General features: G+C 45.9%; 1 protein-coding gene across 1 annotated transcript; it reads right to left on the reverse strand.

Annotated features, from left to right (window-relative positions):
- Positions 1-573: 573 nt before the first annotated feature.
- On the reverse strand, positions 574-22,181 carry LMNB2 (lamin B2). Its single transcript, XM_029913478.1, has 10 exons — positions 22,031-22,181; positions 21,234-21,359; positions 19,942-20,112; positions 7,389-7,514; positions 6,441-6,661; positions 5,675-5,972; positions 4,991-5,098; positions 4,123-4,242; positions 2,572-2,670; positions 574-1,090 (listed from the first exon to the last, which is right to left on the reverse strand). The coding sequence occupies exons 2-10, from the start codon at positions 21,306-21,308 to the stop codon at positions 1,049-1,051; spliced, it is 1,260 nt and encodes a 419-aa protein (XP_029769338.1). The 5' UTR covers positions 21,309-21,359; positions 22,031-22,181; the 3' UTR covers positions 574-1,048.
- Positions 22,182-25,624: the final 3,443 nt, after the last annotated feature.

The raw sequence follows: 25,624 nt of genomic DNA on the forward strand, positions 1-25,624 counted from the left end.
GACTGCCATAACATGAAATATATGGCAGAATGCGGGTAAAACAGGAGACACATAATTTTCCCCCAAGGAGTTCAGTTGCAAATTTAATTAATGCGTTATTTTTTTAATGAGCATCATCAGCATGGAAGCATGTCCTCTGGAATGGTGGTCAAAGCATGAAGGGGCATACAAATCTTTAGCATATCTGGCACGTAAATACCTTGCAACGCCCGCTACAAAATGCCATGCGAATGTCTGTTCTCACTTTCAGGTGACATTGCAAATAAGAAGCAGGCAGCAGTATCTCACGTAAATGTAAACAAACTTGTTTGTCTTAGCAATTGGCTGAACAAGAAGTAGGACTGAGTGGACTTGTAGGCTCTAAAGTTTTACATTGTTTTGTTTTTGAGTGCAGTTATGTAACAAAACAAATCTGCATTTGTAAGTTACACTTTCATGACAAAGATTGCACTACAGTACTTGTATGAGGTGAATTGAAAAATTCTATTTCTTTTGTTCATCATTTTTACAGTGCAAATATTTGTAATCAACAATAATATAAAGTGAGCACTGTACATTTTGTATTCTGTGTTACAGAAATCAATGTATTTGAAAATGTATGGAAAACATCCAAACATATTTCATAAATTCCAATTGGTATTCTTTTGATTAACAGTGAGATTAATTGTGATTAATTTTTTTGAGTTAATCGCATGAGTTAACTGCGATTAATCAACAGCCCTAATATTTACCCTACTCTGAAGGAGTCCTGTCCCATTTTAGCTTAAAATTCATTCTACTGCAGGTTTGTATATAAGACAAAAGTTTTAATGGTGGGGAAATAATCCAATATTCCCATAGTAGGCAAGGGGGGAGGATAAAGAAATCTATTTAAAAATCCTGGCAGTTTTGCTTGATTAATTTTTTTTTCTATAAAAATGTAACAAGGAATAAACTTTTAAAGAAATCAGATGATACATATAAAAATAGTTTTCAGTGGCTCTGGAGGAAAAAAAATAGCAAAAATAAAAGGAAAGAAAGGAAAAAAGTAGCAAATAATAATGTTTTTTCACATCACTGAACATCCTCTAGACGTTGTCCTGGGATCCCCCTGGAGGAACAAAGAAATTAGTTAGTGCACAGTAGAATGATAGCAGGCCACAAGCACCTCATGTCCTGTCTTGACTAGTACAAAAGATAACTCAAGTTAGCTAACATGACTTGAAACACCATTTGGCACCTACTGCAGACAGTTTAACACCTTTACAAACTTGTTAGTTGGTCATGTTGTAACCTAGGCTCAGGTATCATACTGGTTTAAAAAGCATCTTTCTCCTAATCCAGATAGACCCCCGGTGGGGGCTATCACTAAACAAGTTGGGAGTATGGCAAGAAGCAGTGTTGGCAGAGTTCCCTGCTATTATTCCACACTGGCAGAGAGGAGGGAAGAAGTGTGATATTGAGTCATCGTTGGAACTGTATTATCCTTCCTCTAAATGCAGTCTGTAATAATGCACAAACACACACCAATGAAGCTCGACCAGATATCTGGCACAGAACTGTATCCTGGCACCATGCTTCTATGGATACAAAACACACAACACTGTGTATTTGTTTTCAGATTCTTCCACTCTCTGAATTCAATCTCCTTGAAACCAAGAAATGTCCAGAAGTTGATTTTAAAATTGCATTGGCCTAGCCTGCTGAGTTCATTGTGAAAGAGGCTACTAATGCCCACTGATCAAATCTGAATATATGGCAATAGTTTACAGTAGTTTGAAAGTGCCCTCTAGTATAACATGCACAAAGTTTTTCTCTTCTGTCAGCTCCATTAGCTGCTGGCCATTCATTCTCCCATACTCATTCTAAAGCATTGGAATTTACATAAAAGGTAATCGTAACAAGGTCAGCCAAGTTTATTTATTGTGTAACATTTGTATCCTGCAGGAAAACACACCAGCAAAGCCCAGCTGCCATAGTGGGAACAGGATCGTCCACTTCCCTGTAATTAACTGCCATATTTTTCAGAATATCTTCTGTCTCTTTAGAGCAAGGATGCTACAGACATTAGTGCTAGCCCTGCTAGTAGGGAAGGCAGCACAGGCTGGTGGGAATCACTGATCACACAATTTCCCAGCTCTTATTTCATACAGCTGTCGAAGAGCAGCAATAGGAATCTACAGGGCAATAAAGATTTTTCTTTGTTCTACGGAGTTTACACTATCACCAACCTTCACGGCCTTTCTCAGAAACACTCCTGCTGTTTCAAATCCATTAGCACCAGGATTATGTCCCAAAGTCTATGGCACCCTGACCTGTCAGCAGTCACTGCCTACAGTGCATCTTGTGGGGCCCAAAAGGATACATCAGTTCCTGAAGTTAAGAGCTCAGGAGCAGGGACTGCAGAATGCTCTCTTTGGCACATCCTTTACAGGAACCTATTCCAAAAGCTGGGATCAGAATGGCCACAGCTTGCAAAAGCTGTTGGAAGATGCACCATTCCATGCTTGAATCTAACCCAATTCACCAGGCACAAGTGAGGAGAAGTGGGAGGATAGCCTGAGTTTAAACAAACGGTTCTCATCATATTACCTGCTGGTGAAAGAGATCCTCTTCTCCAAACTCTGCTTCATCCTCCTCCTCATTCTCCCGCACCACAACTGATTTTGTGATGCTTCTTACTGCAACTTCCTAGACAAGGGGACAGACACAGGTGTTCGCTTTGCCATCAGCTCTTCCCCTCTCACCCAAACTTTGGGGAATTCCAAGCAGTTGGCCACATATTTGAATGATCATCCCTGGTTTGGGGTTTTTATGAAACCAAATCCTAGCCAATAAGGTTCTGCAAACTACAGGCCCTCCCTTATTTCTGCCCATCTCTAACTGTAGTGATGTAATTTTTGTTTTCAATCATCCTTATCTTTAGCTATTTTCTCTTATTCCTAGAAGTTTGAGAGGGAGCAGATAAGATGCCTTTCTACCTTTCATGTGGGGTTTATTCATTTTTAAAAACCTACTAATGGGCTTAACTGGGAACTGTGACATAAAAGACTGAGGAATGTGCTAAGATCTGATCTATTTCTCTTAACTATTACACAGCTAAACTGAAACCTCTATCTAATTTCCACTCATATTCTATGTCAGTTGCATGTACCAATTATTTGGAATTGTTGTCTTCACTAAGCTACTACAAGGATTATTTTAAAATTCAGGAAGTTTCCTTCCTTTCTAATTTATTGTAGCAAAGATTAGTAATAAGAAGCTGTTGGTCCTCACAGCAGTTGCACATTGGAATTGTATGTAGGGGATACATCTGAATTTCTGGGGAAATCTTCCTAGATACAGACATTTCCAAGTGGAGGTACTGACAAATATCAGGTTGTGGGGAGAGGTTATTTTATTTTTGAGGATCCTTCAGCTACTAATTGAATAAATGTGTCCAGTTTGAATACTGAGCCAGTTCCCTTCCCTGTGTATATCTATGATCTTTTATCCTACCTCTGTGTCCTGTGCTGCTGTTCCTGCAATACCTTCATAGAACTGTCAGCAAGAAAGGCATGAAAACTGACACAATGCTGGTCAGTTTTACTTTGCTATTGCTTCTGGGCAGCTGAAGCAATGCATGTTTACCAATAGCAGCCAAAGCATGATCCTCCCTTGCAAGATTCTTCTGCAGGGACAGTTTTCAAAAACAGTTGAGGGAGGATGCAGGACAACGAAGAATACTCAGAAACCTGTGCCCAGTGGAAACTCCTGATATGGTTGCAGCACTGAAGAAATCTCTATTTTTTTTGCATTATTATTGTTTACATAGCACCCTAAAATATGCTAAGTATCATCATTTGGAATAATGAGCAATGCACATTTGCTTTCTCTACTGGAAATGTATACTCAAATCCTCTACTCTCCAGGACAGTTCACTAAAAAGATCAACTAAAGTGATCAGTATGTTGAACCATGTTTCCTAAAACCACATTTGAGCTCATAGATGTTTATCCCTTAAACGTTACAGACAAATGAAAACACTACTTTGTTTAAAAGAAGAGAGTTAAGGATAGTGTGAAACTGCGATTTTGTCAAAAATGCATAGACGGGTTTGGGAGGTAATGCAGCCCACATCATTTTCCAGAAGACAAAGCTTACCTCTCCATCAGAGTTCACCAGATATGTGCGGATGTCTCCTCCAGTGCCCCAGCTGCTCTGATTCTTCCACACAAGGACAGAAGGGGGGCTATGAGTCACACCTGCATCTGCAGCCCAGATCTAAGAAAGAGAAATTCTATATGCAGATGTTTATGCCCTTTTTCTTTTTATATGTAAAAAACCCTATATTTTTACTTTTATCATTACCCTTTTCTTGCCACCCCACTTGCTCCTTCTCATTTCCCAATGACAGTGAAGTAGATGAAACTAGAGTGAAACTATTTGCAGGAAAATGTTTTTTTCCCTACAAAACGTTAAGAAGCTGCAAGTTAATAGCAAGCACAGTTACAGAGAAGAGAAAATAAATGGAGTTTAATATTTCAGTCATTTCTTTTCTGCATATAGTAATTAATCTTCCTGGACTCAGTGCATTTACTATCATGGTAGAGCCCAGAGACAAAATACAGCTGCCATACTCATCCCGTTAACCTCTTAAAAGGCTATAAGTTCCCACTTGCTATGGCAAATATTTAAGCAATAATACAAGGAAAGCTGCTCCTTTCCTATGGAGGGACTTTTAACGCAGATTGCAGACAAAATATCTAATTTAGTAATGATTCATTTGGTGAACACAAAAATGCATATAAAATGCCAGATAACAGGCCTAACCCGACAGTTCTTAATCCACTAAAATGGTACTGCAGAAATTCAACTCCCATATCGTATTCTTTAGGAGCATGATCTTACTCCAAACAAAAGTGAGCTCAATGGGAGCAGGGGCAAGCCCTATATCAAGCCCAGTTAAACACTCGCTCACATTCACACCAGATGCCACAGCAACAACAAAAGTGTCTCCTCAGTGACTTACTGTAACAGTTTGCCCAGCCCTGAGGACATACTTTGGAGTAAATTTATAAGCAATTTCTTCCGCATCTCCAATTTGTCTCTTCAGTCTCCAGTTACCCAGAGACTGGTCCTAATGGAAAGATATAGAAGTTTATTTAGGAATAGATATCTAGAGCCAGACAGATGGCATCTCTAATGCCTGTGTATTTATTAAAATGCTAAGGATACAGTCACTAGCTTTTCCCACGGTTTGTTATTGGGTCACATGCACTGTAGCTTCTGGGAGTATTTTTTTTTTTAACCCAATGAATAGTTTAGATTGCAAGCTCCTTATTTAAGGCCCAATCCTGCAAATACACAAGTAAGTAACTGTACTCACCCACTAATCCCATTAGAGTCAATGAGACTACTCAAATGAGTAAACTTACCTAGAGGTTTGTTTGCAGGATCAGGCTACTAAATGGTAAGCTTCTTGGAACACAAACTATCCCCTCTTCTGTGTCCTGTATAGCGCTGACCACAATATTGGTGCTGAAACAATACTATCAGCATTTAAGTACCACTTTGTCACTTCTGAAGGAGCGGTGCCCAAGGGAGACTGGCCATCATCTCTCTCCGGGGCGCAGTATGTTTGGGTTACAAAAGGCCATGTCATATCTGCATGCTAGCTCACTGCGGCCTTTCTAAAGGTTCTGCTAACACTCACCTTCTCAGAGTTGTTCTTCAATTGAACATATTTTCCCTCCAGGTCTATCTCTTCTATGCTGATGCCTCCTGTGGCTGAGGCTTGCTGGGACATTTGGAAACTACTGCTGCTACCGCTGGTGCTACCACTACTACTCCCAGTGCCAATTCCACTTGTACCACTGCCTGAAAGCTCCTCTGCTTCAACCCGTTTTCTCTTGCCTCGAGAAGAGCGAACAACTGAAGTGCTGGTGCTACTGCTGCTGGAGGTAGCCTTGGAGACTGTAACACGGGAGGACGGGCTTGGCGACAGCTTCAATCTTAATGCAATCAAACAGACATTTTAACCAGATGAAGAAGGCTGCAGTTAGATTCTCAGGAGTGGTCCAGGGGATTATTTGAGAGAATTAATATACACAATAACATGCCACAGTACACCAATACCCTAGGCTTTTATATGAACTGCTTTAAGGCATGATGACAGAAGCAGGAGAAACACAGAGTCCTGCAACCTTTGGCAGGTAAGTACAAAAGGAGCTGAATGTCAAGTACATGTTAATCCACAGTATTTCATAAACATTTGAATAGATGGGTGTTCAGATGAAAGCAGCAGCAACTGCCTCATTTTATGAACATTATGTATATAGTGGCCTCAGGTTCCAAGAGGCCAGCGTGGCCCTCGATTAGGCAAAGTTTGTGCACTGGTGTTCAAATGGGACAAACCAATGTCAGAGCTGAGAAAAATTCCCACCTGTGCAGAGTGTGAAGCATGTGAAACCTATACCTACCTCTTTTCCTCACCCTCCAGAAGTTTTCGGTAGGCACTGATCTCCATGTCCAGTGCTAATTTGACATCAAGCAGTTCCTGGTATTCTGCAAGCTGCTGCTGCATCTGGTCCCTCATTTCCATCATTTCCCTTTCCTTGGCATCTAGCATCTTCCTGAACTTGTCCTGCTCACCAGCCATCATATCCTCCAGTTCCCGAATGCGATCTTCTGCGACACTAGCCTATGGTCACAGTAAAACAAGAAGTCAACCTAGCATGTGTGTGGAGACAGAGGAGGATACGTGATTTCCCTCTGACAGGTATTGCAAAAGGGGAAACAAAACCAGACAGCTAGACTCAGGAATTCAATTACAGCCATGCATTTCCAGAGGCAGAACAGACATATGGGTCACCATCTAATCCATCCCACAGGGAAAGGGCAGTGTATTATTCACTCTATAGCTTTAAGTGGCAAAAGCAACAGGGCTTTAGGGAACTCTTGGCAGGGTGTGCTCCTGCAACTAAGACATTCACTAGGCCCCTTGTCTACTGAAATCCAGACTAGTTAATCTTTTGGGAATGCTCCAAAACCCCTTTCATCCCCTGAAATGTAGGAAAAAAGTTGAGTTTTGAGATGGAATATATGCAACAGGGGTTACTGTACCAGGAACAGTTGGTAGGATTGGGGCTATAATGGTAGTTTAATAATTAGTGTAAGATGGGATACAGGTCACATTGTCTGATAAGTAACTTTAGAATAAGATTTTCAATGCAAATACTCACAATTACAAGTTTAAAATTCACCTTCCACTAAAATGTGTGTAAAATGTACTGTTTTCTACAAACATACCTGCTAGTCAACTCATTCTCCAGAGCATTCATGGAGTGTGAACAAAGGGAAAGGAATTCAAGTTTTATTTGACCAACCGTTCACAGAGTTTTAGATGTACGGAAATGTAGTCCCTTCACCTGTTTTTGCAAGCCAGAAAGCTGGTAGCTGAGAGACTCTATCCTCATGCGAGCTTCCTTCAGCTCCTCCCGGGCAGCGCTAGCAGCTTTGTCATTTTGGTCAGAGGACAGTTTGGCGTTCTCCAACTGGAAGAGAGTTTGGCACAGGATACTCACATTAGACTAGGCTTCACAGGCTTACGGCTGCACTGACTAAACCGGCTTGTGCTACTAGAACAGAAAGTCCATCATCTTCTCCATTACACACACTCAATTTTAATATGACTGCAAAACTGGCTAAGAAATATAACTAGGCACAGAGTCTGTGTCTAGAAATAACAGTTTAAAAGAGAATTTCAAATAAGTCAAATTTAAAATTAACTGCTTTCATTAACTTCCTGCAAAGTTAAATGTCATCTGTACAACCATGTTATAGCCATTCCATTAATAAGAAATGGTTACTCACCTATTTTTCCGTAGCTGTCGTTCTTCAAGACGTGTTGCACATCTCCATTCCACTGTAGGTGTGTGCACACCTACAGCACAGCTGTCAGAAATTTTTCCCATGGCGGTCCCTGTTGGAGCAACTTGAGTGCTCTCTGTTGCCTTGCACTACTGCACGCAGGTATAAAAGGTGGAACTGCCCCGACCCCCCTCAGTCTCTTCTTACCAGAACAATTCCGATAGAGAGAAGGAGGGAGGGTCATGGAACAGAAATGTGCAACACATCTTGAAATTACCAAAAAAAAAAAAGTTAGTAGCAGTCTCTACTTCGAGTGACTGCACATGTCCATTCACTGTAGGTGACTCACAAGCAGTTTGAACTGGAAGTGGTTTCAGTGTTTACTTTAATAAAGAATAGACTATTACTCATCCAAATCTAGCATTGTCTCTGGATTGCTGAGAGGCAGCAAAGTGAGAGGCAAATGTATGGAATGATGACCAGGTTGCTTTCTTACAAATGTCAAAGATGGGCATATGAGCCAGAAATACCGCAGAAGCTGCCTGAGACCTCGCTGAATGGGCCAACACTCTACTCAGGGGCGTCACATTATCAAACTGATAGCGTAACTGAATATAACTGGATATTCAAGAAGAGATTCTCTGAGTGGACACTGGACAGCCTTTCATTCTGTCTGCAATTGTGATGAACAGTTGTATTGAAGACCGAAATGGTTTAGTCTGATCCAGGTAAAAAGCCAAAGCTCTTCTAACATCTAGAGTGAGAAGCTTTTCCTTGTCTTTATGCATATGAGGCTTTGGAAAGAAGACCAGTCATCAGATTGCTTGATTAATGTGAAAGCTGGAAACTGCTTTAGAAAGAAACTTCGGGTGAGGACAAAGGCAAACTGTTACTACAGAAGACCATACAGGGAGGCTCTGACACACTAGCACTTGCAATGTCCCCACTTTTCTGGCCAACATAACAGCAGCCAAAAAAAAGCCACTTTAATTGAAAGGTGTAGCAGTGAACAGGTTGCCAGAAACCCAAAGGGGGAACCCATCAGCTTTGCTGAAACTAGATTCAAGCTCCATGGGGGAGGGGAGTGTCAGGATACTGTATCTGTGGAGATATATATATAGATATATATATTTTGGTGCAGAATTCCCTCAGGAGTAAATTATATTCCTAAAGAATTGCCATTATTCTAAAAGTTAGTAAAGCCTCCAGGAGATTCAGCCTCCAGTGTCTCTCTGGGGTGCAGGAGCCATGTTAATTCCCTCTCTCTCTCAAGTTCAGGCTAAGCCAATCCCTGCTGGTTTCCTTGATAGCTTTGTTTGTGGCTAATATGTAAACTGAGGTAAACCCACATTTCTTTGTCTAAGACAGACCTGTTTATCACTTTTGCTAGGCTAGGATGTCTTAGTTTTAAACATGTTTTAATAACATTATACAAAGGGTATTAATAACTTCACATATAAATTCAAACACATCTTTTAAGTTGATGACAGCATACCAGTGCCTGGGATCCAGAGAAGGAATAATGGAAGCTAGGGTGACCTTCTGGAATTTTATTTTCTTCAGGAACTTGTTGAGTTCTTTCAGATCTAAAATAGGCCTGAGACAGCCTTTTGCTTTCGGGATTAGAACGTAGCAGGAATAAAACCTCTTTCCTGTGAGTAACAGAGGAACTTCATCTATGGCTCCCACAAGACACAGAGACTGGACCTCCTGTAGTACAACAGCCTCATGACAGAGGTCCCTGGACAAGGGCAAGGAACAACAGCGGGAGGGGGGATGGAAACAAACTCAAGGGTACATCCCAATTCCACTATGCTTAAAACCCACCAATCTGTGGTGATGCCAGACCAAGAATTTAGGAAGCGGGATAGGCGATTAGCAAATGGGGGATGTGAAAAGATGGCATTCTGGGGACTGGCAGTCTGTCCTTGACCAATGCATCAAAATGTTTGTTTGGAGGACCCAGCTTGCCTAGATGAACCGGCACTGCAGAGGCAGAAAGAGGTGGTAGATGTCTCTTGTAACTTCTGCTCTTCTTCCTGGACACGTCCTTGGTACAGGTCATGAAATTTGGATAGTGGGAGTGCTATGAATGAAAGGAGTTTCTTTTTGTTGCCAGCATATAAATACCCAGAGACTTAATGGTCGCTTTTGATTCCTTGTGACTATGCAGCCTCTTGTCAGTCTTTCCAGAAAAAAATGAATGACCCACAAAAAGGATCTTGAATGGTCTATTGGCACCACCCCTTATTGTAAGTACCCTTTTGGAGCTCTGGAATAGTCTGGTGAACCTGGGGGGGGGGAAGGGGGGGAATGACCCAAAATGACTGCAGCCATGAACACCACCACCTAATGAGGCCATGTCTCAAGCTGCAGAGTCAGTTGGGTCTAGACCAGCCTGCAAAGACATTCTGGCAACTAATTTCCCCTCATCCACCATCACAGTAAATCCCTGTTTCAGCTCATCTAGAAGCCTGTCCTTAAATTTTACAATTTTACCCCGTGAGATAATATTGTAATGACCCAGCAGAGCCTCCTGGTTTGCAATTCAAAGCTATGAACCTCCTGTGGAATAAAGCTTCCTTCCAAATTAGTCCAATTTCTTTACTTCTTTGCTTTTCAGTAATAACACCTGGTGACCCTGTCTCCTCTTTTTCATTGGCTACAGAGACTACCAGGGAGCCCAGAGAGGGATGATTATAGAAATTTTTCAAGCCCTGTGAGGGGACGTAGTAACTACTCTGCTCTTTTTGCAGTAGTGGGCAGGGAAGATGGGGTCTGCCACAGAACACTTTCAGGCTCAAGGATAGCCTCCTTAATAGGGAGAGCTACCTTACAGGGTCCCACCAAGGCTAAAATGTCCACATGCACGTGTGACTTTCCCTGGACCTCCTCCGGCTGGATATTCAGAGTTGCAGCCATCCTCTTCAACATCTCCCGATGGGCTCTGTAATCATCAGGTGTGGGAGAAACAGACTCTCCTTATCACTGCCTCATTGGTGGATGAAGAGGAGGTGGTCAAGGACTGGTGAGGTGAACCCTCTTCTGATTCCTCCAAGGTCAACTCCTGAGAGCAAACCTCTGCATATACAAGTCTCTACCAAGGGTGGTTTGATGTGATTCTGGTACAGACACTCGCAAAGGCAAGTTGTGAGGCATGCTCTAGATTGAGGAGGGAAACCCCAAGGATTCCTGAAAGGCCACTGATATGGCCCCTGGACCCCAATTATGTCTGGGCCATTGGTCCTTGGGAGATAGGTCCTTGTGAGATACTACGCCTGGTACCATGGTGAATAGGCACTCCATGGGAACTGCTGTATGTATTCAGGCAGTGACATGTAAGAAAAAACGGTTACTCACCTTTGTAACTGTTGTTCTTCGAGATGTGTTGCTCATATCGATTCCAATTAGGTGTGCGTGCGCCGCGTGCACGATCATTGGAGAAATTTTCTACCCTGGCAACACCCGGTGGGTCGGCTGTGGAGCCCCCTGGAGTGGCGCCTTCATGGCGCTGGATATATACCCCAGCCAACCCAGCGCCCCCTCAGTTCCTTCTTGCCGGCTACTCCGACAGTGGGGAAGGGGGGCGGGTTTGGAATGGATATGAGCAACACATCTCAAAGAACAACAGTTACAAAGGTGAGTAACCGTTTTTTCTTCTTCGAGTGCTTGCTCATATCGATTCATTAGGTGACTACCAAGCCTTACCTAGGCGGTGGGGTCGGAGTGAGACATCGCTGTGTGCAAAACCGCTGATCCGAATGCAGCATCGTCTCTGGACTGCTGTACCAGCGCATAGTGAGCGGCGAAGGTGTGGACCGACGACCAAACCGCAGCTCTACAAATGTCCTGGATCGGGACTCGAGCCAGGAAGGCAGTCGAGGAGGCTTGGGCCCTCGTGGAGTGGGCGCTGAGGCGCGGCGTCGGGGCACCGGCCAGGTCGTAGCAAGCACGAATGCAGGACGTGATCCAAGAGGAGAGACGTTGTGAGGAGACCGGTAAGCCTTTCATCCGGTCAGCCACTGCAACGAAGAGTTGTGTCGTCTTCCTAAATGGCTTTGTACGCTCAATATAGAAAGCCAGGGCCCTGCGTACGTCCAAGGAATGCATACGCTGGTCTTGACGGGTGGCGTGCGGCTTAGGATGGAAGACCAGGAGAAATATATCCTGGTTCACATGAAAAGGTGAAACTACCTTGGGAAGAAAGGCAGGGTGGGGGCGAAGCTGCACCTTGTCTTTATGGAAAACTGTGTATGGAGGCTCAGACGTAAGAGCCCTGATTTCAGAAACACGCCTAGCTGAAGTGATGGCTACAAGGAAGGCTGTCTTCCAAGATAGGTACAGGAGTGAGTAGCCAATGGCTCGAACGGGGGCCCTGTGAGCTTGGAGAGAACCAGGTTAAGATCCCACGCCGGAACGGGTTGGCGTTGCTGTGGGTACATCCGGTCTAAGCCCTTGAGGAATCTGACGACCATCGGGTTAGAGAAGACCGAGGAAGCGAGTTCTCCTGGGTGGAACGCCGATATAGCGGCCAGGTGAACCCTGATTGAAGATATCGCCAAGCCCTGCTGTTTCAGGGATAGGAGATATTCGAGTATAAAAGGAATAGACGCCTGCAAGGGGGGCGTAGCCCGCTGCTCGCACCAACAGGAGAACCGTTTCCACTTGGCTAAGTAAGTGGTCCGTGTAGAGTGCTTTCTACTTCCCAGCAGAATCTGTTGCACGGGATGTGAGCATTGTAGCTCTGTCCGATTCAGCCATGGAGCATCCACGCTGTGAGGTGGAGCGATTGCAGGTCGGGGTGACAGAGTCGGCTGTGGTCCTGAGAGATCAAGTCTGGACACAAGGGAAGCGTGATCGGAGTTTGAACCGATAGCTCCAGAAGCGTGGTGTACCAGTGCTGTCTTGGCCAAGCTGGAGCGACTAGAATCATACGTGCCTCGTCTCTGCGTAGCTTGAGCAGTACCCTGTGGACCAGTGGGAATGGAGGGAAAGCGTAGAACAGCTGGTCTTTCCACGTCAGAAGGAAAGCGTCCGACAGGGAGCCCGGAGATCGCCCTTGTAGGGAGCAGAACACGTGGCACTTCCTGTTGGCTCGAGATGTGAACAGGTCGACCTGGGGAAATCCCCACCTCTGGAAGATGGAATAGATGATGTCTGGGCGAATCGACCACTCGTGCGTCTGGAAGGATCTGCTGAGACGGTCCGCTAGAGTGTTCTGGACTCCAGGGAGGAATGATGCCATGAGATGTATCAAGTGGGCAATGCAGAACTCCCACAGGCGAATGGCCTCTTGGCATAAGAGAGACGACTGGGCTCCTCCTTGCTTGTTGATGTAGAACATGGCCGTGGTGTTGTCTGTGAGGACTGACACGCAACGGCCGTGCAGGAGACCGAGAAATGCTTGACAGGCTAGACGCACCACTATCCGCTCCCGAACATGGATGTGCAGAGCTAGTTGGGATGCGGTCCACAGGCCCTGGGTATGGTGCTCTCCGAGGTGAGCGCCCCAACCGAGAGATGAAGCGTCCGTGACCAGGTGCAGGGAGGGTTGTGGGGTGTGAAACGGCACTCCTGCGCAAACCGCCTTGTGATCCAGCCACCAGGTGAGAGAGGTCAAGACCGAGTTCGGAACCGTGACCACCATGTTCAGGATGTGTCAATAAGGGCGGTACACTGACGATATCCAGGCCTGAAGTTGGTGAAGCCGAAGTCTGGCATGCCTGGTTACGTACGTACAAGAGGCCATGTGTCCCAACAGGCCGAGGCACGTCCTTATTGTGGTAGTTGGGAAGACCTGGAGCCCTCGGATAATGCTTGTGATGGTGTGAAACCGAGTGTCTGGCAGAAGAGCTCGGGCGAGTCTGGAGTCTAAGACTGCCCCGATAAACTCTATTCTCTGGGTTGGCTCCAGAGTGGACTTTTCTTTGTTGAGTAGAATGCCTAACTCGTGGAATGTTTGCAGTATTATCTGGACCTGAGCTTGAACTTGCTCTCTGGTGCGGCCGCGCACCAGCCAGTCGTCTAGATACGGGAACACCTGTATCCTTTGTCGACGAAGGTATGCTGCCACGACAGCCATGGTGAACACTCTCGGAGCCGCGGACAAGCCGAAGGGAAGGACGGCAAATTGGTAGTGCACATTGTTTACTACAAATCGAAGGAAGCGCCTGTGTGGGGGTAGATTGCTTTATGAAAATATGCGTCCTTCATGTCGAGGGCGGCGAACCAGTCTCCAGGATCCAGGGAAGGGATGATGGTCCCCAAGGAGACCATGCGGAACTTCAACTTTACTATGAATTTGTTGAGTCCGCGTAAGTCTAAAATGGGACACAGACCCCCTTTTGCTTTGGGGATCAGGAAGTAGCGAGAGTAGAACCCCCTGCCCCTTAACTCTGGGGGAATCTCCTCTATGGCCCCCATGGAGAGGAGGCCAAAAACCTCCTGTGTAAGGAGATGCTCGTGAGAAGGGTCCCTGAAGAGGGACAGGGAGGGAGGGTGAGAGGGGGGGAACGAAGAAAACTGGAGAGCGTATCCCCTCTCCACCGTGCGAAGGACCCAACGGTCCGAGGTTATAAGGGACCAAGCACGGTGGAAACGGGAGAGGCGATCCCGAAAGGAAGGAGATGGATCCTGGGTAGTGGCTGGCGCGCCGTCCTCGAGCGCACCTTCAAAAGTTTTGTCTAGGACCTGAAGGTGGCCTAGGCGGGCCCTGGTTCTGACCGGGTTGAGGGCCGGTCGACCTTCGTCTACCACCTCGTCCCCGCCTTCTGGCAAAGTCCTGTCTCGGACGAGGCGGGGGAGGGTAGAACCTTTGCGGCTGGGGCCTAAAGGGCCTGCGCTGGGGCCCTGGGACATGCATCCCCAGGGAGCGCATGATGGTTCTCAAGTCCTTGAGGCTCTGCAATCGAGAGTCCGTCTTGTCCGAGAACAACCCCTGGCCCTCGAACGGTAGATCCTGCAGGGTCTGCTGCAGTTCTGGCGGTAAGCCCGAAACCTGGAGCCAGGAGACGCGTCGCATGGCTATGCCAGATGCTAGTGTCCTGGCGGCCGAGTCCGCTATGTCCAGGGAGGCTTGTAAGGAGGTCCTAGCCACCTTCTTACCTTCCTCCACTAAGGCCCCGAACTCCTCTCTTGAGTCCTGGGGAACCAACTCTTTGAATTTACCCATGGAGTTCCATGAGTTGTAACTGTAGCGGCTCAAGAGCACCTGTTGGTTCGCGGCTCTGAGCTGCAGACCCCCCCGCCGAGTACACTTGACGCCCGAACAAATCGAAGCGTTTAGCGTCCTTCGATTTGGGCGCTGCCGCCTGCTGGCCGTGACGCTCTCTTGCGTTCACCGAGGACACGACTAGTGAACACGGTGGAGGGTGCATGTATAAGTATTCATGGTCCTTGGAGGGGACGAAGTACTTTCGCTCTACCCCTCTGGCAGTGGGTGGAATGGAGGCAGGGGTTTGCCATATGGTAGTGGCATTAGCCTGAATCGTACGAATCAGTGGTAATGCCACCCGGGATGGGGCATCAGCCGACAGGATGCTCACCACCGGGTCCTGCACCTCTACTATCTCCTCCGCCTGGAGGTCCATTTTACGTGCCACCCTACATAATAGGTCTTGGTGGGCACGAAGATCTATTGGGGGCGGGCCTGAGGCTGTTGTGCCCGCCACCGCCTCATCCGGGGAAGATGAGGAGGATGCCTCCGGGGGCAAGGGGTCCAAATGAGGGTCCGGTTCTAAGGGTCCCTGAAGCGGAGGATCTCCTGCCCTGGGGTCTGGGGCCTGAGGTGGTGTAGGCACGGGAGCCTCCATGCGCCCTGGGGGAGGACGGGAGATGGTGACCTCTGGGACTCTGGGCTCGGATTGTGCCGAGCGAGAGACTGATGGTGGAGCCCCTTGCGCCTGGTGATACGCCCACGGGGTCCAGAAAGACCAATGCGTAGGGTCCTGCGCAGGGTCCTCTGCCCCCTCCTGCCAGTGACCCAAGTCAGCGGCGGCCTGACCCTGAGGAGGGTATGCTGATCGGGAAGCCCCGTCAGCTGAGCGAAACGCTGATCTCGAGGGCCAGGGCGGTGCCGAACGCGGCTGCATCGGCTCGGTCCGGTCCGGTGCCGATCGGTGCCCGTCCGTAGGCGAGCGGTCCCTGCGCGGTGCCGGTGAGCGGTACCGTGATCGAGATCGGTGCCGCTGGCCATGTCGGTGCCGAGATCCAGATCTGGACCGAGATGAAGACGACCGCCTGTAGACGTGGTGCAGGGAGCGGCCCCTCGAACTGGAGCGGCGCTCGTACCGGTGCCGAGAACTACGTCTAGATTCCGATCGGTACCGATGGTCCTGACGGTGCCGAGATGTAGATCGGTGCCGTGAAGAAGACCTAGGCCGTGAGTACGACCAGTGCCGGGGTGAAAGTCGGCGCCGGGACTGCGAGCGGCGTCGGGACCTGCTCCGAGACCTGGAGCGGTGCCGCGAGTCCACGCTCGGAGACGGCGGGTGTACCAGGGCAGGCTTGCCCCTGGATTGCACGGTCCGAAGAGCAGGCGGTGCCGCGGGTTGAGACGGCGCCGGTTCCGTGAGAGCGATGAGGTCTTTCGCCGTCGCAAAGGTCTCCGGAGTAGACGGGAGACAGGGCTCCACCACCGAACGAGGCGGTGAGCCAGTCCACACCGGACTCAACGGCCCTACCCCCGGTGCCGGAGTCAACGGTGTAGAAGATATTTGCGCCTTCTGGCGCTCTAGAGGCGGACACGGCTCTACCACCGGTACCGGGGGAGCCGGTGCCTGTAGGACAGCGGCCTCCTGTGTCTTGCGGGGTCTCTTATGTCCCGGAGACAGGGAACGGCGCCAAGGCGCTTGTGGCGGACGCGGTGCCGAGGGAGGACGGTGCCGTGAGGCCTTATCCGCGTCTGCTCGCGGTGTAGTACCGGTAGGTGCCGCAGGGGCGCTGCACACCGAGGCGCTCGGTGCCGGAACTTGGCGCGCCAAGGGAGGATCTGGGCTAAGTGCCGCCTCCATGAGGAGCTGCTTGAGTCTAAAGTCCCGCTCCTTTTTGGTCCTGGGTCTGAAAGCCTTACAGATTTTGCACTTATCTGTCTGGTGAGACTCTCCTAAGCACTTCAGACACGAGTCGTGAGGATCTCCCGTTGGCATAGGCTTAGCACAGCACGCGCACGGCTTAAAGCCAGGAGCCTTGGGCATGAGCCCAGCTATGCGCCGGGGGAAAAGGGGGGAGAAATAGCCCCCTTAACCCCCGCTAACTATTTACAACTATTTAAAATAATGAACTATTAACAACGACTAATCTAAAGAATATACTACAACTATAACTACAACTATCTATAAGAATTAACAGGTTAAGCTAGGGAGAGTGGAGAACAGCTATGCCGTGCTCCACAGTTCCAACGACCGTCAGGGGCGGTAAGAAGGAACTGAGGGGGCGCTGGGTCGACTGGGGTATATATCAAGCGCCATGAAGGCGCCACTCCAGGGGGCTCCACAGCCGACACACCAGGTGTTGCTAGGGTAGAAAATTTCTCCGACGATCGTGCACGCAGCGCGCGCACACCTAATTGGAATCGATATGAGCAAGCACTCGAAGAAGAACCTCAGAATCCAATGACAAGTCATCCTCCCACAAGGAGAGAGCTGTCACCATCGGTACTGGGGAGACAGGTTCAGAGCCTGGAGTTGGAGGTACTGTAAGATCATGGCTGGTTTCCCCCTACTTGCTACTGATCTGAGATACACATTGAAGGGTGGGCCTGAAGGTACCGTATGGGGCATCTGAGGAACAGTCGACATTGATACTTTAGACACCGGAGCTGGTTGAGAGTCCTGAACAGCCAGGAAAATCAGTACTGACAGGCTGAATAACTCCCAAACTGCCATAAAAACGGCACTGTGACAGAATGCTGGGCAACAACAGCTGAGCCAGCACTCTGGTCACTGCAGCTCCAATTAAACACTGCAGAACAGACCTGGTTAAGAAGAGCTGTGCCTAACTGGTGAGGGGAGGAGAGCTGGAAGGCTAATTAAGCCATTAGGCCAAGGCTCTGCTCTTCCCTGCTTGCCTCAGGAGCTGAGGGCTCCCTAAGATGGTAGGAGTACGGCTATATATTGTACAAGGGTGGTGGGAACCGACATTGTAAATAAACTGCACTGGGTGTTTTACTAGCATAAAGGTCTCTGAATGGTTTGTGGACTTGAGCAGAGGTAGGAGTGAGTGGGCCCTGCCACAGGCACCAGGAAATCCTACAATACTGATATCTGAACTGAGATCCATCTAATCCAGTGGAGGTCCATCAGTGCCAGATGCTTCAAAGGAAGGAGTAAAAGCCCTCATTAGGTCTCATGGTGATCTCTAGCAGTTCAGAGGTTGGTTGTAGCCCTGACACATGAGATTTATTAACCCTTCCAAAATTTTTGTCAGCATTAACTGTAACACTGGATATTTGTTATCTTTACAAATGTCCAATCCCTTTCTGAATCTTGCTAAATTTTTTGTCTCAATGGACTTCCTGAGGCAGTGAGTTTCACAGTCTAAGAAGTGCCGCGTGAAAAAGTATTTTTTTTTAGTCTATTATGAATTTATCACCCCTTCTAATTTCATTGAAACTCTCCTTGTTCTTGTGTTATGACACAGGGAGAACAGAAACTCCTGATACACCACCTCAGACCAGTTATTTTATATACTTTTATCAAGCCTCCCTCCACCCCAGGCAAACAATATGTTTTTTCATTCTCTCTTCATTTGAAAGTTTTTCCATCTCTCTAATCATTTTCAATGTCCTTGTCTGAACCCCCTTTAATTCCATACTATCCTTTTTGTGATGGGGTGACAGTACAGATTTTTATAATGCTATTATAATATATTCTCTATCCCTTTTCTTATACATCCAAACATTTTGTTAGCTTTTTTGACCACAGCTGATTATCAAGCAAGTCTTCATAGAGCTGTCTACAATGATGCCCAGGTTGCATTGCTGAGTTAATACATGCAGTGTTGCTGTAGTCATGTTGGTCCCAGGATATTAGAGAGAAAAAGTGGGTGAGGTAATATCTTTTATTAGACCAACTTCGGTTGGTGAGAGCAACAAGTTTTCAAGCTTACACAGAGCTCTTCTTTGGGTGTGGGAGTTGATACAGTTAATTAGAATCCTGTAAGGTGTAGGAGTAGTTTACCTTTTTCCCTTCAATGTGCATTACTTTAATTTATCAATATTGAACTTCATCTGCCATCCAGACAACCTTAACCTGGCCCTCTGTTTGATACCATTGTTCTCATGGGATTAATTTATATTTCCCACTGTCTGTGATTTTGAATCTCATGTTAATTCACTTTCACCATTTACAACAGATGTGTTCATTGGTTTATAATAATAGTACTGTGAACTATACTATACTACTCAGGGGCGGGGTTTCTAATAGATAAGAGCATTTTTAATACATTTATTTGGTAGGTGTTCTATATGAGCACCAGGGTCTAATGCCATCACCCTTTAGGAAATTCCAGCTAGTACAGAACTCTGTGACACCTCAGCAACACTGGCTTCTGCAAGAACATCAAATCTGTCATCCACTCCCTATACTGACTTCCCACAGAACACTGAATCAAGTTCAAGGTCTCAAGCCTTATCTTCAAGGTGCTCAACAGCCTGGGCCCAGGGTATCTGAAAGACTATCTAAAGCTCTGGGATGAAGACTGTGGTCCTCACATAGTGAGACTCCCTACAAGAAGGATAAAGCTTGTTTGTGCAGGAGACAGAGCTTTCTCGAAGGCCAGACCAAGAATGCAGAATTAATTCCCCCAGGAACTAAGAACCATCATAAACCTCCCCATCTTCCACTTCAAGGGCAAGGCACATTATTGTGACCTTGCCTCCTTTTAGAGAAACCCAGAGTAACAAGTGTACTTAGATACGTTTTTCAAAAAATATTCAAGATGGAACTAGAAAATTGCACAGGTCCCGTTACAAAGAAAATCCTGGTGTTACCTTAACTATGAAGCCACTCAGAGTGCTTCCATAGTAGCATGAAAGCTCCCTGAGGTAAGGATAGAGTTTTCCCTTTGATTGTGAGGCAGCCAGTAGAACACTAAGATACCAGTAATATCTACCTTGGCCTGATAGGTCTGTTCCAGCTCCATTTTGTACAGTTTGACCTGTTCATCATGTTGATTGCGCAGATCCTGCAGGGCCTGGGCCATTTTGGATTCATACTCCTGCTGGTGACTGCTGTCTATCTCAACTAAACGGTGCTCATGCCGTTTCCTTGTCTCTCTTACTTCCTACATAAACAAAAATGCAGGCAAAGGCCCAAGTTAGGGTAAACAACATGATCAATTTCTTTTACACCACAATTAATTATTTCTATGTTATTTAGCTGCCAGGGCATTGAAAGCATATCACAAAGTCCAACACAGTTAAAAACACGAACTTTAGATCTGTTAAGGTGAGCTAAATGTTTTAACAGATACAAAGTTATCTGGTCCCTTTCTACAGGAGCTAATTTATAAACATGTTCAAACATTAATTGTCTTCACTTAAAAAACGCAAAGAGATTCTAAAATAAGGGGTTATTCTGTGCTGCATTAACCAAATAAGAGAGAGCAGGATCAGTTTTAACAGCAGATCGAGTGCAGCACAAAACCCTCTCCCCTCAACACACACACATTAAACCCACTGGTAGATGACACTCTCTGTAGAGATTCATATATTACTCTGGTAAAAATGGGTACACTGTGAACCAGTGACACGAGGTGAAAATAATGAATTCATATGGGTGTGCACTTAAGAGTTCAATCTGGATGAGCCCTATTTATTTAAGACTTTGAATTAACAGTAAAAAACCTACATGTATCTTCTTTCCCTGAAGTATAACAGGACCTAAAATGTGATGCTCTTGAATTTTATTGTTTTCACTCAGACATTCTCTCTCTTTCCAGAGAACTGTGAGCTCTTGATGCCCTAAATTAACCTTTCAACATGTTTGCAAGCATGAGCAACATACATAGAAGGCTAACAGGAATTCAGAACGACTTTACAAATTGTCTTACAGGAATACCCTACATCTGCAAACAGAAGAGAGACTCTCAAACGACGAAAAAATGTCTTTCCACTCACTGTGATGTGCCTTAATCTGATATAGAGAGAATTCCATCTTATATGCCAAGATAACTAGAAGTGCAGAGCCAGGTAGTTCTGGGTGCTTACCCCAGCTCTGCCACTGATTTAACGTGTGACTTTATGCAAGTCATTTAATAGCTTTGTGCCTCAGTTTCTCTATTTATAAAATGGGGACAATGATGATCATTTCCCTAACTCACTAGATTAGTCATTGTTTGTAGAGCACTTTGAGCAAAGGCTACATAAACTCTGTGTTAAGATTAAGCTGTTGGATTGATCATACCTCCTCAAATATGTTCTTCCGGAAATCCAGGTCCTCTTGTAAGCTCTGGCAGCGATTCTCCAAGTCCACCCGCATCAATGTCTCCTTTTCCAATTGCTTCTTAGCCACAGCATGACCATCTTCTGCCTAGTGAGAAATTCAGAATCCAAATTTTAAAACTGCATTTAAGTTCAACTGGCATCCTTGTTCTCCATTTATGAAATTCTACATAGTGCCCTTAATTTAATTGCCTGTTCCCAAGTGTTCCCAACTATTTGTCCGTTCCCACGTTAACGAGTTTCCCAAAAGAATACCAGTGACTACATTTAAAACAACTTTCATATGCTGGTATCACCTACTACAGTTCATGTTTATCTCAGTACTTTCTGATAACATAACTGGGAAGTGTTAGCTCCCCACACTTTATACATGGAGTAGACTATTCTTTAAATATTTTCCATTGGGACAGCCTGGGTATTATTTATGCATGTACTTGATGATGTAAAAGGATGGTGCTGAAGCAGTGCTGAAATGCCGGGCTTTACTCAAGACAATGTTAGGCTGCCCTTGCTCATGAACAAACATTTGTGGGTTTCATAAACCAGTTGAGAAAGACAGGCATCTGCATACCAGAGTTGTTCTATGGAGCAAGAGCCACACACATGCAAATTTAATCTCTATACTTCACATATCAATCTCTAAGTAGATATATTAGCATGATTGTGCAACACATTACAACAGTAAACTAATATAACAAATTCAACAGGATAGAGTCTTTCTTTGTATGTAGGTAAACTCTAAAATGTTCATTTACATACCTTAGCAAGCTGGGCCCGCAGGTCAGCAACCTCTGCTTCCAAACTGCGCTTCTCATTAAGAGCAGTACTGAGTTCTGCTTCACTTCTATGGAACAGGGCTTCAAGATCCTTAATGCGACTCTGAGCCACGGACAAATCTGCATCTTTCTTTTTGTAGCTAAAAAAATAATAGATATATGTGTCTTATTTCCACAAGCTGGCTGCTAGTTTTATTTCTTTCAAAAGGTTTTGTTACATTGAGGTTCCATATCCCAAACTGACCTCTAGCAATTATTACCCATTATTTACCACTAGGTGGCCCCAGACTATCTATTTATTTTAAGTTATTAAAAATAACAAACCACTCTAAAAAAACTTTTTTTCCATTGAGCTGTTGCAAATCTGTTGATTACTTAAGAGAAACTTTAGCAACTTTAGCCACTTGTGGGGGGAAAGTTACATTAAACTGTCTCGCCAACAGACCGTGATAAAGTCAGCATTATATACACACACAGCACAATGTCCAGTGCTGAATAATAATTCCATTAATCAATTAACTGAAAAGTTGGATAGCACATTTCATCCCCAGGAGCCTTACAAACCTTGGACCTGATCCTTAGAGTAGGAGAGCACCTGCAACTCCCACTGAAGTCAATGTGTGTTGCAGGTGTTTAGTGCTTCTAAGGATCAGGGCCATTCTACATAATGTGCTCATTCCCAAACCAAAAAATCATTTCACCCACCACTGAAATGCAGTCACATCTTGGAGGCAAAGTAGCAATAATTTAACAGTACCCAGTACAATACACAACAAATGATGACAGATCATTTTTCCCAGTGCAGATAGCCAGGAACATTTGATAGTTGGCAATGTGCGTTTGTAGACTGATAGAAGAACAGGCTTTCCTTCTGAAAAGGTCAAGCTTTTTAGAGAGTCCATGTCCCTTGGTTTCATCTAAGGAAATCCTTGTTGTTCAGACTTTTCTTGCAAGAGATCCTGGCACCTGATGTGAGTAGAAATCCTCAAAGCTCTTAGGAAGGAGTTGGTATCATCTATCAGCTCTTATAGACGTAGACAATATCAGAGGCTAGGGTCTGCCACAAGTCCTTAGCTGGCTCCAATAATTCCTTGTTGATCAGCATTGCAAGATTTCCAGGCATAGTGTGGTGCAGAATATCAAATAATTTTAGGCTTCTCTTGAATCACCTACTGTGTAAAGAGTCTCAGCTATATATTTCACAAGGTTGTGGAAGATTCTGAGATTATCTGGTGGGTGGCATGGATGGATTAATAGTGTCATCAGGAAAGGAGGAGGATACTGGAGCTGGAATCAATTGCTCGTCCACCTCTGCACACTGATCTTCCTCGCTCCACCTCTAGTCTCTAGATTCGGTGATTGCGCTAGCTGACTTAGGTCACTAACTAACCTGCCATAAGGTGAAGGCAATTTAACCAGTTGGGGGGAGCAGGAAGAAGGAGGCGGGAGGAGGCAGAGGATGGTGGCTTGCAGACATATGGCTACATAACCCATGCCCAGCACAGCCAAGACTGGTAAGCATATGCATAGCGGACTGAACACCACAAAGGAGGATACTGAGGGCATGTTTCCAACAAGACTAATGTGTTTTCCTAATTACAGAGTGGTCTTGTGGCGTCCCTCCCAGGATCCCAGTATAATGCCCAGGAAGAGGAATGGGAATGAGTAGGAGATGAATCCCAATGGAGAAGATGAAAGAGAATACATCTCTTTTAGTGGCACAACTACCCTTTCCAGTTTGCTATGGCACTCCAGCATAAGAAACATGTTACCGACCTCTCCCATGCAAAATGTGGCACTGTGATTTCAGTGACCAAAAACCTAATCATCGTTGCTGATGTTTGTACAAGCCAACAAGAGTGAGTGTGGTACAAGGCCCATATATAGACTGCTGAACAGGCCATTGATGCCAAGGTGGTCCAATACCAATGTGATGGATACACACACACACACACAGTATCAAGAAAGGCGGCACTGAAAAGTCAGCAAGAAGTTGTTAAACAAGTCTATCCTAAACAAAGAAAGAGGTGGTTATTTATCTGTAACTGGAGGTTCTTCGAGATGAGTGGTCCCTCTTTGTACTCCAAATGTGCGTGCGGATGTGCGCCATGTGCAGAAAGATTTTCTTAACAGTGTCTGTTGACCCACATGTGTCATGCATCCCCTCATGCTCCCAGACAAGGTTATAATAAGCTGTGTGTATCAACACCTCTCCAGTGACCCTGATACTGCTTAGTTGTCCAGTCTGCAGTAGAGGGGTGGAAGGGAGGTTGTGGAATACAGGTAAGTAACCTCCTCTTCTTCTTTGAGTGATGGTCCCTATATGTATTCCAAATATGGGGGAGTAGAGAGCTGTGATCAGCATGGAGTTGGGTGCAAGGATAAAGTGGAAGTGCAGTATCTGTAGCACGGTGTGGCACACTACAGCGTCCGCAGCCGCTCTTGGGTGATGGCGTAGTAGGCTATGAATGTGTGAATGGAATGCCGCATTGCCACCAGAGGCGGATTAAGCTTTTGTGGGGCCCTGGGCCAAAGCAAGTGGTGTCCTCTCCCACCCCTTCTGCCTGCAGTCCCCGATGTCACCCCCGCACTCCTGCCAGGGAAATGGGGTTGGGGCATGGGGGCTTGCCCTGCTCCCCATGGGCAGGCAGAGTGGGGCAAGCCCCCATGCCCCGACCCCGCTCCCCAGCAGGAGTGCCGGGTAGGCGGACGGAGCAGGGCAAGTGCTACCAGCTGGACCTATACAAAACTGAGGGGAAAGTCTAACGTTTTGAGCCTAAAGTGGTAATCAAGGATGATCGGTATGGATATTGCACTCAGTTGGTGGTGATGGCGGTGAGCTCATGAGGTGAAACGTTTCCATTTAGCCCAGTAGCAGGCCCTTCTGGATGTCCTCCAGCTTTGAGTATTGAGTAGGGTAATCTAGGGGCCAGATCAGACGAGAAACATTCACATAAAAAAGAATCGGACACATCAGAAAAGGGCAGACAAATAAACAGTGACAATTTTTTAAAGTGCTTGTATATAAATGCTAGAAGTCTAAATAATAAGATGGGTGAACTAGAGTGCCTTGTGATAAAGGAGGATATTGATATAATAGGCATCACAGAAACCTGGTGGACTGAGGACAACCAAGGGGACACAATCATTCCGGGGTACAAAATATATTGGAAGGACAGAACAGGTCGTGCGGCTGGGGGGGCGGGGAGTATGGAGTGGCAATATATGTGAAAGAAAATGTAGAATCAAATGAAGTAAAAATCTTAAGTGAATCCACATGTTCTATAGAATCTCTATGGATAGTAATTTCATGCTCTAATAAGAATATAACATTAGGGATCTATTATTGACCACCTGACCAGGACAGTGATAGTGACGATGAAATGCTAAGGGAAATTAGAGAGGCTATCAAAATTAAGAACTCAATAATAGTAGGGGATTTCAATTATCCCCATATTGATTGGGAACATGTCACCTCAGGACAAAATGCAGAGACAAAATTTCTCGATACTTTAAATGACTGCTTCTTGGAGCAGCTGGTACAGGAACCCACAAGGGGAGAGGCAACTCTCGATTT

This window comes from Terrapene carolina, unplaced genomic scaffold (genome assembly GCF_002925995.2).
Source record: "Terrapene carolina triunguis isolate 2854851 unplaced genomic scaffold, T_m_triunguis-2.0 Scaffold662, whole genome shotgun sequence".
NCBI lineage: Eukaryota > Metazoa > Chordata > Testudines > Emydidae > Terrapene > Terrapene triunguis.

What these genes read in the sequence shown, in the direction of transcription:
- LMNB2 (XM_029913478.1), bottom strand. Translation starts at nt 21,308, where the DNA reads ATGCGGGTGGACTTGGAGAATCGCTGCCAGAGCTTACAAGAGGACCTG. An exon ending in GGAAGAACATATTTGAGGAG is followed by an intron (nt 20,113 to 21,233) that starts GTATGATCAATC and finishes TTGTTTATGTAG; the next exon opens with GAAGTAAGAGAGACAAGGAA. An exon ending in TTTCTGGCTTGCAAAAACAG is followed by an intron (nt 6,662 to 7,388) that starts GTGAAGGGACTA and finishes CTGTGACCATAG; the next exon opens with GCTAGTGTCGCAGAAGATCG.